This window comes from Mobula birostris, chromosome 9, assembly GCF_030028105.1.
Source record: "Mobula birostris isolate sMobBir1 chromosome 9, sMobBir1.hap1, whole genome shotgun sequence".
Classification (NCBI taxonomy): domain Eukaryota; kingdom Metazoa; phylum Chordata; class Chondrichthyes; order Myliobatiformes; family Myliobatidae; genus Mobula; species Mobula birostris.
The window spans coordinates 19,317,660-19,331,071 of NC_092378.1; the positions used below are offsets into that span (position 1 = coordinate 19,317,660).

General features: G+C 36.5%; 1 protein-coding gene across 1 annotated transcript in view; it reads left to right on the top strand.

The window, feature by feature from the left end:
- The window catches only part of LOC140203277 (ankyrin repeat domain-containing protein 26-like), a 127,517-nt gene that overhangs the window by 73,923 nt on the left and 40,182 nt on the right, over positions 1–13,412 (top strand). Inside the window, exons 15-21 of the mRNA XM_072269292.1 lie at positions 452–597; positions 2,623–2,766; positions 3,472–3,576; positions 4,272–4,376; positions 5,075–5,218; positions 6,994–7,021; positions 12,129–12,267. Of these exons, the coding sequence (XP_072125393.1) occupies positions 452–597; positions 2,623–2,766; positions 3,472–3,576; positions 4,272–4,376; positions 5,075–5,218; positions 6,994–7,021; positions 12,129–12,267 (811 nt within the window). The remainder of the gene's footprint in view (positions 1–451; positions 598–2,622; positions 2,767–3,471; positions 3,577–4,271; positions 4,377–5,074; positions 5,219–6,993; positions 7,022–12,128; positions 12,268–13,412) is intronic.

Consider the following 13,412-nt stretch of genomic DNA (forward strand, 5'->3'; position numbering starts at 1 on the left):
TATAGCTGCAGCCATCGAGCATTTTAATTACTGTTTCATAAAATAAATGTTAATTCCTTTTTTTGTTTAATCCTTCATTTCGGGATAAATAGCAGAATGCATGGAAGCATTCTGACATGCATTTTTATTAGATTTTAACTGCCTTTTGGTTATGTATATACTGTAGAAGTGCTCTCAACCTGGCAGGCTTCAATTATAATACAATTAAAAGATTTTAATGCACTCAACAGAGGTGATGTAGAAAAACCTGCAGGCTGAAGACCGAAGAAAGTAAGAAGTTTTTTTTAAATGAGTACTTTGTTGATGAGTTATCTTTGTCAATTTCAATGGCAGTAACAATATGGATCTGATACTTGCGATCGCAATTGCACTTTTATTGATGTTTTAATGGTTGATATTAGGCTCCTGAATATGATTCTGATAATCATTAAACTTTATTTTATATTTTCAGGTTATAGTAGCAAAAGAAAATATGCAGCAACTTAACGTAATGCATACCAAACAGTTGCTGCCCGACTTTGTGACAGGTATGCACAAGGTCACACCAGCAGAACCCATTCTAAATAAAGGCAAAACAGGAAGTCCTCTTTCAGAAGGGTAAGCTAATTTCTGTATATGCTTTGATTGCGTTAGTAGCTGTATCAGGAGGTTTTGTTGCATAAAAAAGGATAAAGCTAATTGTTTAACTTTGGAATTAATGCTTTAAACATACCTAAGAAATCTTTCTCTACAGATTCTGTTTAATGTATGTATTATTGTAGATTTTTAAAAAAATATATCATGGATTCACCAGGAAGACAGATTTGCATGAAATGCATATTTTATTTATATAGTAAATTTGCACTGCATTAATATAATGCGATTTATGACAAAGATGGTGCTTAATGTTGCATGTTAAAATGATCTTATCAATTGGAAATTTATATTGTGATGTTGAAGTTAACTCTGTATATTTGCATGCAATTTTAAAGTTTCCTAATTTATGCCGTTGTCCAGTTTAGATGTGGATTTTGGACTGAAAGGATGAATGTTTCAGATTTTTAATTGGTATAATGTGGAAGTAGTTTCATGGGTTTGATGAGTGAGACAGAAGACACTGATTATGGATAAGCATATCAATAATTTATTTAAATGGTAGGTGTTACTCTTATACCCCGGAGGTGCCTGGAACCGGAAATTAATGGTTGGCTTGTGTGCCCTGGCAATAGGAAAGAGTGGTGGCAACTTTTAAGTAGGCCAATCAATCACTGACATGGTGGAAGCAGCTTTCAACTGACAAATAAGCCAACTCCCACATGGCAGATTTCTGGATGCTTTTTTAAATATTAAATAATTAGATTCAGATCACTTGTGGAGGAAATATTATTGCTTATAAATGAGGAAAAATACTGAATTCTAAAAAGAGAAAGGGAAAAACTATACATTCTAGAACAATACCAAACAAATTAATGTTTATACTTTTATATTTGTTCTTGGCAAAATAAGTTTGATATTGCTAGAGATTTTTTCCAAACACAATCGTCACCTTCAAGTTCTCTCAGATCACCTTTATCTATATTTAGAAGAAAGTTCATACACCAGGCCAGAATGTGTCCCAAACCCATACATTTTACTAGTCACCTCTATTATTTGACATATTTCTGCTAAGTATATTCCTGAAAATGATCAGGCAACAGTCGTAATTTTGTATCTAGCTCTGTGACTATATCATCATGTGCATTAAGGTTATTCTAATAACTTTCCTAGCAGCTAGAAAATATTTTAAATGTAGAATTTCTTTAGTATGTGTCAGTCTTTATTTCTCAATTATTAGATATGTATGCTTCCTATTGAGTTATTTTTAATTGTTTTCTCTGCTTTATTTGGTTACTCCGAATTCTGTCTTCTACGCTGTTAAAATATATCCTGCATGAATTTCTGAAGGGTAAAGAGGTGGAAGGAATATTTTCTGCAAGATTATGCTGCCATAACACTTAGCTGTATTTCTTAGTAATATAATAGTCATTAATAGAAGATTTCAAATGTATATTTATCACTTCTTGGAAATGTCCTAATGTCTGCTCTCAGTTCTTTGCACCACCTACTAATATGGCTGGATCCAGACTTCCAGGCTTCATCTTACAGTCCCCACCTGGAATGTTTTAATGTTTATCGAGCATCCTTCACTTCGTGCACTTTCTGCAGATTATATATGATTGTTTCAGAGAACTGAAATACTGCATATTTATAGTAAATGAAATATTTCTATTTGTGTGTAATGTCCATGACTAGCAGAAATCAATTTTTAATTGGAAAATAGAAATTTTATACTATAAATGAAGAATCCATTTAATAAACTTCAGAGTTTGCATAGTTATTAATAACTTGAATTTTTGTTTTGGATCAAACTGCAGTTATAGCACTTTATTGTTTCAAATGTAACTCTTCAAATGAAGACTAATGTTCATATACATGGTGCAGCACCCCTCAAAATTCAGACTGCTGGGACAATGTTAAATTATTCTCAATGTGTTGAAAATATAAATTGCAAACTGTGCTTCCTGTTCTGTCCCTGTTAATCCAAGAACATCTACAGGGCACGTCACTTGAGTATGTTTGTGAGATGAATATTTTCATTTAAAGGAACAACTTGGGCTCAAATGAGGAGGAATATGAAAATCAACATAATCAAGAGAGGCCAATCAAACAAGATAATTTATCTTTCATGAATGTGTTATCTGCCTTTGAAGATAGTTCTGCAAGTGAGATATTACGAGATGAAGAGAAGTAAGTACTTAATTATTTATATTTTAAACATAAATACTCAAAATTGAACATTCATTGCTGGAATTTCTGTTTTGGAGAATTTTATACTTTAATAGAAGATTTCAAATGTATACTTATCACTTCTTCGAAATGTCCTAATGTCTGCTGTCAGTCCTTGGCACCACCTACTAATGTGGCTGGATCCAGACTTCCAGGCTTCATCTTACAGTCCCCACCTGGAATATTTTAATATTTATCGAGCATCCTTCACTTCATGCACTTTCTGCAGATTATATATGACTGTTTCAGAGAACTGAAATATTGCATATTTATAGTAAATGAAACATTTCTATTTGTGCGTAATGTCCATGACTAGCAGAAATCAATTTTTAATTGGGAAATAGAAATTTGATACTATAAATGAAGAATCCATTTAATGAACTTCAGAGTTTCCATAGTTATTAATAACTTGAGTTTTTGTTTTGGATCAAACTGCAGTTATAGCACTTTATTGTTTCAAAAGTAACTCTTCAAATAAAGACTAATGTTCATATACATGGTGCACCACCCCACAAAATTCAGACTGCTGGGACAATGCTAAAGTATTCTCAATGCGTTGAAAATATAAATTGTAAACTGTGCTTCTGTTCTGTCCCTGTTAATTCAAGAACATCTACAGGGCACGTCACTTGAGTATGTTTGTGAGATGAATATTTTCATTTAAAGGAATAACTTGGGCTCAAATGAGGAGGAATATGAAAATCAACATAATCAAGAGAGGCCAATCAAACGAGATCATTTATCTAGTGAGATATCCCGAGATGAAGCGAAGTAAGTACTTAATTATTTATATTTTAAACATAAATACTCAAAATTGAGCATTCATTGTTGGAATTTCTGTTTTGGAGAGTTTTATACTTTAATAGAAGATTTCAAATATATACTTATCACTTTGTTGAAATGTCCTAATTTCTGCTCTCAGTTCTTTGCACCACCTATTAATGTGGCTGCATCCAGACTTCCAGGCTTCATCTTACAGTCCCCACCTGGAATATTTTAATATTTATCAAGCATCCTTCACTTCATGCACTTCCTGTAGATTATATATGATTGTTTCAGAGAACTGAAATATTGCATATTTATAGTAAATGAAATATTGCTATTTGTGCGTAATGTCCATGATTAGTAGAAATCAATTTTTAATTGGGAAATAGAAATTTTATACTATAAATGAAGAATCTATTTAATAAGCTTCAGAGTTTGCATAGTCATTAATAACTTGAATTTTTGTTTTGGATCAAACTGCAGTTATAGCACTTTATTGTTTCAAATGTAACTCTTCAGATGAAGACATATACATGGTGCACCACCCCACAAAATTCAGACTGCTGGGACAATGTTGAAGTATTCTCAATGTGTTGCAAATATAAATTGTAAACTGTGCCTCTGTTCTGTCCCTGTTAATCCAAGAACATCTACAGGGCACGTCACGAGTATGTTTGTGAGATAAATATTTTCATTTAAAGGAATAACTTGGGCTCAAATGAGGAGGAATATGAAAATCAACATAATCAAGAGAGGCCAATCAAAGAAGATCATTTATCTAGTGAGATATCCCGAGATGAAGAGAAGTAAGTACTTAATTATTTATATTTTAAACATAAATACTCAAAATTGAGCATTCATTGTTGGAATTTCTGTTTTGGAGAGTTTTATACTTTAATAGAAGATTTCAAATATATACTTATCACTTTGTTGAAATGTCCTAATTTCTGCTCTCAGTTCTTTGCACCACCTATTAATGTGGCTGCATCCAGACTTCCAGGCTTCATCTTACAGTCCCCACCTGGAATATTTTAATATTTATCAAGCATCCTTCACTTCATGCACTTCCTGTAGATTATATATGATTGTTTCAGAGAACTGAAATATTGCATATTTATAGTAAATGAAATATTGCTATTTGTGCGTAATGTCCATGATTAGTAGAAATCAATTTTTAATTGGGAAATAGAAATTTTATACTATAAATGAAGAATCTATTTAATAAGCTTCAGAGTTTGCATAGTCATTAATAACTTGAATTTTTGTTTTGGATCAAACTGCAGTTATAGCACTTTATTGTTTCAAATGTAACTCTTCAGATGAAGACATATACATGGTGCACCACCCCATAAGATTCAGACTGCTGGGACAATGATAAATTATTCTCAATGTGTTGAAAATATATATTGCAAGCTGTGCTTCCTGTTCTGTCCCTGTTAATCCAAGAACATCTACAGGGCACGTCACTTGAGTATGTTTGTGAGATAAATATTTTCATTTAAAGGAATAACTTGGGCTCAAATGAGGAGGAATATGAAAATCAACATAGTCAAGAGAGGCCAATCAAACAAGATCATTTATCTGTAATGAATAACTTATCTGCCTTTGAAGATAGTTCTGCAAGTGAGATATCCCAAGATGAAGAGAAGTAAGTACTTAATTATTTATATTTTAAACATAAATACTCAAAATTGAATATTCATTGCTGGAATTTCTGTTTTGGAGAATTTTATTACTTTATGTTTATTACAACGTTTGTACAAAAATGAATGATGGCGAACATGAGAAAATCTGCAAATGGTAGAAATCCGAGCAACACACACAAAATGCTGTAGGATCTCAGCAGGCCGGGTAGCATCTATCAAAAAAAGTAAAGTCGACCTTTCGGGCCGAAACCCTTCTGCAGGACTGGAGAAAAAAAGCTGAGGAGTAGATTTGAAAGGTGGGGGAGGGCAAAAAGATATGCCAGGCGATAGGTGAAACTTGGAAAGGGAGGGATCTCTTACGGCTACCTGGACTATGCCTCGTCCAACCCTACTACTTGTAAAAACGTCATCCATTTCTCTTAATTCCTCTATCTCTGCTGCATCTGCTCTCAGGATGAGGCTTTTCATTGTAGAACGAAGGAGATGTTCTCCTTTTTCAAAGAAAGGGGCTCCCCTTCTTCCACCATCAATGCCGCCCTCAACCACAGCTCTTCCATTTCATGCACTTATGCTTTTTGCTTCATCTCTCCCCCTCCAAGTTTCACCTATCATTGGTGTTTCTCTCTCCCTTCCCCTCCCCATCTTTCAAATCTACTCCCCAGATTTTTATCTTCAGTCCAGATGGATTTTTTGAAAACTTATCGTTTAAGATTGGGTCAACACTAATACAGTTGTATGTATATGAGCAATGAGTGTGAGTGGCTTGCTGTTGGCTGTAAGCTCCGATCATAGTCATATACATTAAAGACAGACACTTAAGACTGATAAGTTTGTATGTTCAGCTCATTTTTGATATTTATTGATATGCCAAATAATATTTTGAATTGATGAAACAGTCTGATTCTTGGAATAAATAATTATTGATTAAAACCCATAACTAAACTTCCATTATATTAAATGAAAGAAAAATGATTTAAGTTTACCATTCAATGCTCTTCCTTAAGTGCCTGCATTTTTAGCTCTAATTCATTAGCTGCATCCATTTGGTCTTTTTGAGCACTCATTATTTCTGTTTAATGTGGCCTAACTTTGTCTCCAGTGCTTCTCTGGGACTCTTTCTCTCTGATCAAATACTTGACATACTCAATTATATGGTTAAACATTTAAACAAGATTTTCATTATGTCCTTGAGCAATTCTCTAATACAAGTGTGTTCTGTTGTATTAATGTATTGTAGTAATGTATATGATTTGTTACTTGATAGAACTAGAGTTGCGTTATAGAGTTATTAATCCAGCTGTATATTATTTCAATGCCATAGGTTAAACTTGTAAAGAAGTTGCACATTTCAAGTAATGAAAATGTATGAAGCTTCTCATGATTGGCATTTCTGAAAGAAATTAATTTCGCTCATTTTTTTGAAATTGAATGAATCTCACGGAGGAGCCAAAGTTTAATAATTTTAGAATATGGGGTTTTGATTCAATATTCTGTATCTGGTATTATTTTTTCTTTTGTTTTATAATATGTATTCTCTTGGACTCAGTATTCTTCTATATAGAAATCAATAAAAATATTGGAAAAAGAAAGAAAGAATATGGGGTTTCACATTCAAGTCTTTAGAAAGAAATTTTTAAACTCATAATCTCCTGATTCAGGGGAGACTGCCGCCATCTGGATGTTCCTGATGCATTTTGGAATAAACTGGCTTGAAAGTAGCAAAATGTTTTCTATCACTGCCAATATAATATTCATTATTTTTGTTCCTATTTTTCAGAGCTCGCAAAGCCTCTTCAAATGAAATGGTAATTTTTTTAAAAATTGAAGTATATACTTAGTTTAAAGTTGAGGAAACTTAATTCTAATTGCTTTTGAAACAACTAATTCTTATGTATTTAGACTGCAGCCAGCAAACTGAAAATAGTATTTCTCATGGGGGGTGGGGGCTGATTTCAACAAATGAGGTGGGCGGGGGGGTGGTGTTGCAATCTATAAAATAGAATAGGCAAGTCCATTGGAAAGAGTGGACAGATAGGTGAAGAAACTTTAAAAAACTGATAGGTTTAAATGCAATTACTTTCATTCAAAAGTAGCCTCTTGGGTAGGACAAATCTGCTGCCAGCATTGCTCAGCACATGGGTTATGAGATTGGTGCAATCACAGTAAACATGACTGATGGAAGGACAGGACTACCAGCTCAGTGTTCCGAAATACAGACATTTGGATTGTACAAGGGGGGAGGGGATGTTGTAACCATAGTTCACAAAATTCCAAAATAGTCATGGTAAAAGCTAAGCAACACACACAAAATGCTGGTGGAACGCAGCAGGCCAGGCAGCATCTATAGGAAGAAGTACAGTGGACGTTTCGGGTCGAGACCCTTCATCAGAACTAACGGAAAAAAGAGATAGTAAGAGATTTGAAAGGGGAAGGGGGAGGAGGAGACCCGAAATGATAGGAGAAGACAGGAGAGGGATGGATAAAGCCAAGAGCTGGGAAGTTGATTAGCAAAAGGAATACAAGGCTGGAGAAGGGGGAGTATCATAGGACGGAAGGCCTTGGAAGAAAGAAGGGGGGAGGGGAGCACCAGAGGAAGATGGAGAACAGGCAAGGAGTTATTGTGAGCAGGAAAGAAGGAGAGATAGAGAAAATAAATAAATAAATAAATAAAAATTAGGGGTGGGGTAAAAAGGGGAGGATGGTAAAAGCTAAGGTTGGTTCTAGGATTAAGTCTTAAATTGGGGTTGGGCTGATTACATTAGTATAAGGCAGGACTTGGTGAAAGTAGATTTGGAACAGCTGCTCGGATCGGGAGCAGGGGTGGGGAGGGCGCGGCAAACAACTTCCAATATATGGGAAGCATTTAAAGATAAGGCAGTTTGGGGTCAGCATAAGAGAAAGAAGCAAAGGTATAGGATCAGGGAACCTTGGTTAACAAAGACCATTAAAGGTTTTGATTTTTTTTTAAAAAAGGAAGTATACGTCAGGTAAAGACATTCAGTATTGAGTCAGTCCTTTGAGGTTGATATATGAGGTAACTTAAGAAAGAAGTTAGTAAAGAAAAAAAAGGGTATAAGATGGCCTTGGTGGGCAGATTAAGGAGAAAACCAAAACATTTTATAAATATATTAGAAGGAAGGGAAAAGGCAGGATTCTTCAAGGTTGAAAGGGAATCAGGAGATGTAAGCAGGATTCTGAGTTAATACTCCTCATCAGTATCCACCAGGGAGAAGGATGTGCGAGATGGAGAGATAAACGGGATGTTTCAGAAAATCGGTGTACATGTATCAGGAAATGTTAGAGATAATACCACACATTAAGGAGGACAGATCCCTAGGGCCTGTTAGAATCTATCCAAGGGTAATGTAAGAAGCAAGGGATGAGATTGTTGAGCCTATAATGGAGATTCTCTTCCATCTTGGCCATGGATGAGATACCTTAAGACTGGATGATAGCTAATATAACTCCTTTATTCAAAAAACAGTGAAGATGAGCCAGGAAAAGCATAGCCTACTGAACCTTGCATCAACAGTAGAGAACAAAATTATTGGACTAAACTCGTGGAGACAGGATTCATGTTTACTTGGAAAGGCAGTGAATAATTAGAGTGATTAGTGGAGGGGAAATCCTATCTCACAAATCTGCTGGAATGTTTTTGAGGATGTAATTGAGAAAATTGCCTTCGCTGGGTAATAAGTAGGGATTGCATGTTTTTGGACAAAATCCAACGCAGTATGCTGGTCCAGAAGATTAGGGTACATGAGATCCAAATTATTTTGGCAAACTAGATTAAAAATTTGCTTGTTAATGGTGGTAAGGTTAATGGTCAAGAGGTGTTTTCTTCATGGAAGTCACCACAGGGATGAGTGCTTGTGGCCATTATTTGTCATATATCTCAAAACTGTTTGGATGAGAATGTATCAGTAGTTTTGTTGATGACACTGAAGTTGGTGGAGTAGTAGATAGCAAAAAAAGTTGTGAAAGGATGTACAGGAACATAGGTAAATTGGAAGTCAGGTGAAGTGGTGGCAAATGAGATTTAATCCAGACAAATGTGAGGTACTCCATTTTGGAGTGTCAAATACATATCCAAAACATATACAAAAAAGTTGTAGAGACCTTAGGATTGTTGATATGCAGAGGAACTTTGCTTGCATACATAATCTGTTAAAAATGGTAATAGGTGGATAAAGAAGTAAAGAAGACATTTGTCATGCTTGCTTTCATAAGATAAGACATTGACTACTAGAGTTGGGTTGTCGTGTTTCAGCTGTAGAAAACATTAGTTATGCTGTATTTGGTATTTGGTTGCCAGATTACAGGAAAGATCCAGTAGCATTAGAGCATATGCAGAAGAGATTTGCTATTAGATTATCTAGAAGGGGAGGCTTGAATTACAAGAAAAAGAGGCTGGGTTGGGATTATTCTCACTGGCCCATCCGAGGCTGAGGGGTGACCTTCTAGACACTTATAATTGACGAGCATGGATAGGTTAGGTTTTTTCCCTCTAGGGCAAAAGAGTCTAAAATTAGAATTACAGGTTTAAGATGAGAAGGAAGATATTTAAAGAAGTTCGGATTGGCATGTTTTTTCACACAGAGCATGATGGTTAAAATACCAGAAGTGACAGAGACAGGCACAATTACAACATTTAATAGGCATTTGGACAGTTAGTTAGATAGGAAAGGAGTTAATGGATACGGTTAATGTACATGAATGGGTTAGCATAGATTGGCATTGTAATTGTATTGGGCTGAAGGGCCTGCTTCTGTGCTGTACATTTCTGACTATTGAATCTCATACTCTCACCCCTGAAGTTGCATTTATATTTAATATTTTGTTTTCATAAAAATTCATCTATGGGAAGAAAAAGTTTGTTCAAAAACACAAAAGGCTTTGGTGAAACAACTATTTGGTGCAGTATTTTAAAATATTTTTAGACTGTTTTGGAGGCCCCCTGATTGTCACAGTTGTCCCTTTACTCGAAGCACTAAAATAGCTTTATACACATGTTTTTATTTTGTGGAATTGTAAATAAAACATCCAACGCCCACATCTGTGAAAGATTGCATAATCATGCAGACTGACAATCAAGATGGCTCAAGGACTGAGGAATAATAATGTACAGGATCTGGATTTCCAGTCTGGGACTGCCAGTAAAGGGATACACTGTGATCGCAAAGACAGCAATGGAGGGAACCCTCCTTTACCTTTTACCCTGCAGCAGTTTATCCTGCTGTATGTAGTCTCATGGCCTTCTCACTTCTTCCCACCAAACCACCGTCAAGCAAGATGCTCTGGATTGAGCACTCTCTAATTAGTAGCTTCTGCTAGACAAAATTTTAATATTTTTATGGTGTTCTAGGACATCAGAATTCTAGGGTCCCTTGTCTCTCAAAATCCACCTTCAAAACTTCAGCATTAATTGAAAATTGAAACCTGGGCATTTCTTAGTGTAAAGAAATTGGTCCTCAGCAGTGGAAATTAAAAGAAACTGAAAATCCCGATCGACCTTAGTCATAAAGTAATGCAGAAATTAAACAGGCCCTTGGACAAATCTCATCTGCTGTATGCCGAGGTTGCTGCTATATGGAAAGCTTGGAGCTGGACTGCTATCTACTAAAGACCTCTTTAAATTGTTCGCTGATGTAAGTCATCTTAGTAGTTAACAATTCTTGGAGCTGCAGCATCTTTTTAAATTATAGTGTCATCTTAAGACTTCAAGTTAAATAGGTCTGCAGTACTGCCAATGGTAGGGCAATGGAAATGAGGGTGAGCACAAGAGATCACTGAAGTAAATAGAATTCTTGGAGGCTTATACATTGGAAAGGGCCTAGAGATAGGATCAGGTAAAGCCTTGGAAGCTGTTTTTGAATGAGTAGATTTGCATATTTAACAATTCTAAATACACTAATTATGTATAACTGTACAGATGAACTTAGTTGGTTGAGACACACATGGAATAATAAATGTGCCACGGAATAATAATTCAAGAATGTGTATGAGTTGGTGTTCATTTGTATTCTACCTTTCTCAAGACACAAGTCCCTCCACGGTGGCCACATCAGAGTCATGAGTTCGTATTTCTTGAGTACAAGACTTCTTTGGGCCAGAATACCTCTCTGCAAATATTGCCCTAGGATATTTTATGTCCATCTGAACTATTATTTGAGTCTTGGTTTAAGTTCTTGTGTGATAGATGGCACCATTGTTCGATACTAAAATGTTCACTGACATGAGTGCACAAGAACTTGGGTGCATCATAAGCAATTACCCAATTGGCTGTGATGTCCAAAACCACGCTGTCATGTTTAACAACTTGTATTGGGTAATCGTAATTAATAAGACCTTGTTAAAATATTAATTCCTCCATTAAGTTTTTCCATTTCTTGATTAATGAACTTTGGTCTTAAGAGTGAACTTGAAGTGATATTTTTCATCAGAACTAATTTTAGATGTAAACAATCTAAGGTATTAATATGACAATGTTAGAAATAATAGTTGCTTTATTTGTCCCATCATCCATTTATTTAGGCTTGCATTAGCATAATCTTTTTAGCATTTAATCACTTAGTAGATGAATTATCGTACTATGCTTGTAAATCAGCAGGAACCTAAAGCTTATGAAAGTCATTTCTCATGTCATTGAATGGATTGATTCGAGTTATAATGTATTGTCCATTGCTTTTCAGATACCACACAAATAAATTTTATTCAACTTTTCTTTTATTGTACCTCCTTTGCTCGCATCTCTAATATCTTCCAGTCCCTATGAAAGATTATGAACATGTAATGTTTTAGTCAGTTTCTCTATTCAGAGGTGTTTTAAATCTTTCATGCTTTTATCATATTTGTTCAGGAATTTTATTGTTAGGTTAGTGATTTAATTAATTTTGATTTTCCTGTTTGTAGAACAGGAAAGCAATGAATATTTCTGATGACCTGAGTAATCTCACACAGTTGTTTGATAGTAGTGAAAGCGACTCAGAATCTTCTGATCTCATGCACACGATTAAGGCGCAATTATTCCAAATTGATGTGGAGACGATAGGTAAGGATAGTAAATCAGAATGGTGTGTGTCTTCTATTTTCTGTCTTGCTTTCAAATGGCAATATGTACTGTTTGTTTTACCATTGTATGTAAAGTTAGTAGATGTTAGCCACATCTGCTCTCAAGATGAGACTTTTCATTCCAGGACGAGGGAAATGTCCTCCTTTTTTAAAGAAAGGGGCTTCCCTTCCTCCACCATCAACTCTGCTCTCAAACGCATCTCTCCCATTTCACGCACATCTGCTCTCGCTCCATCCTCCCGCCACCCCACTAGGAATACAGTTCCCCTGGTCCTCACCTACCACCCCACCAGCCTCCGGGTCCAACATATAATTCTCCGTAACTTCCGCCACCCCCCAACAGCTTCCCACCACTTAGGACATCTTTCCCTCCCCCCCCCCCCCCCCATTTTCCGCAGGGATCGCTCTGTATGCGGCTCCCTTGTCCTTTCATCCCCCCCCCATCCCTCCCCACTGATCTCCCTCCTGGCACCTATCCTTGTGAGCGGAACAAGTGTTACACATGCCCTTACACTTCCTCCCTTACCACCATTCAGGGCCCCAGACTGTCCTTCCAGGTGAGGCGACACTTCACCTGTGAGTCGGCTGGGGTGATATACTGCGTCCCGTGCTGCCAATATGGCCTTCTATATATTGGCGAGACCCGACGCAGACTGGGAGACCGTTTTGCTGAACACCTACGCTCTGTCCGCCAGAGAAAGCAGGATCTCCCAGTGGCCGCACATTTTAATTCCACGTCCCATTCCCATTCTGACATGTCTATCCACGGCCTCCTCTACTGTAAAGATGAAGCCACACTCAGGTTGGAGGAACAACACCTTATATTCCATCTGGGTAGCCTTCAACCTGATGGCATGAACATTGACTTCTCTAACTTCTGCTAATGCCCCACCTCCCCCTCGTACCCCATCCATTATTTATTTTTATACACACATTCTTTCTCTCACTCTTCTTTTTCTCCATCTGTCCCTCTGACTATACCCCTTGCCCACCTTGCCCATCCTCTGGGTCCCCCCCCCCGCCTTTTGCCTTCTCCCAGGGCCTCCTGTCCCATGATCCTGTCATATCCCCTTTGCCAATCACCTGTCCAGCTCTTGGTCCCATCCCTCCCCCTCCTGTCTTCTC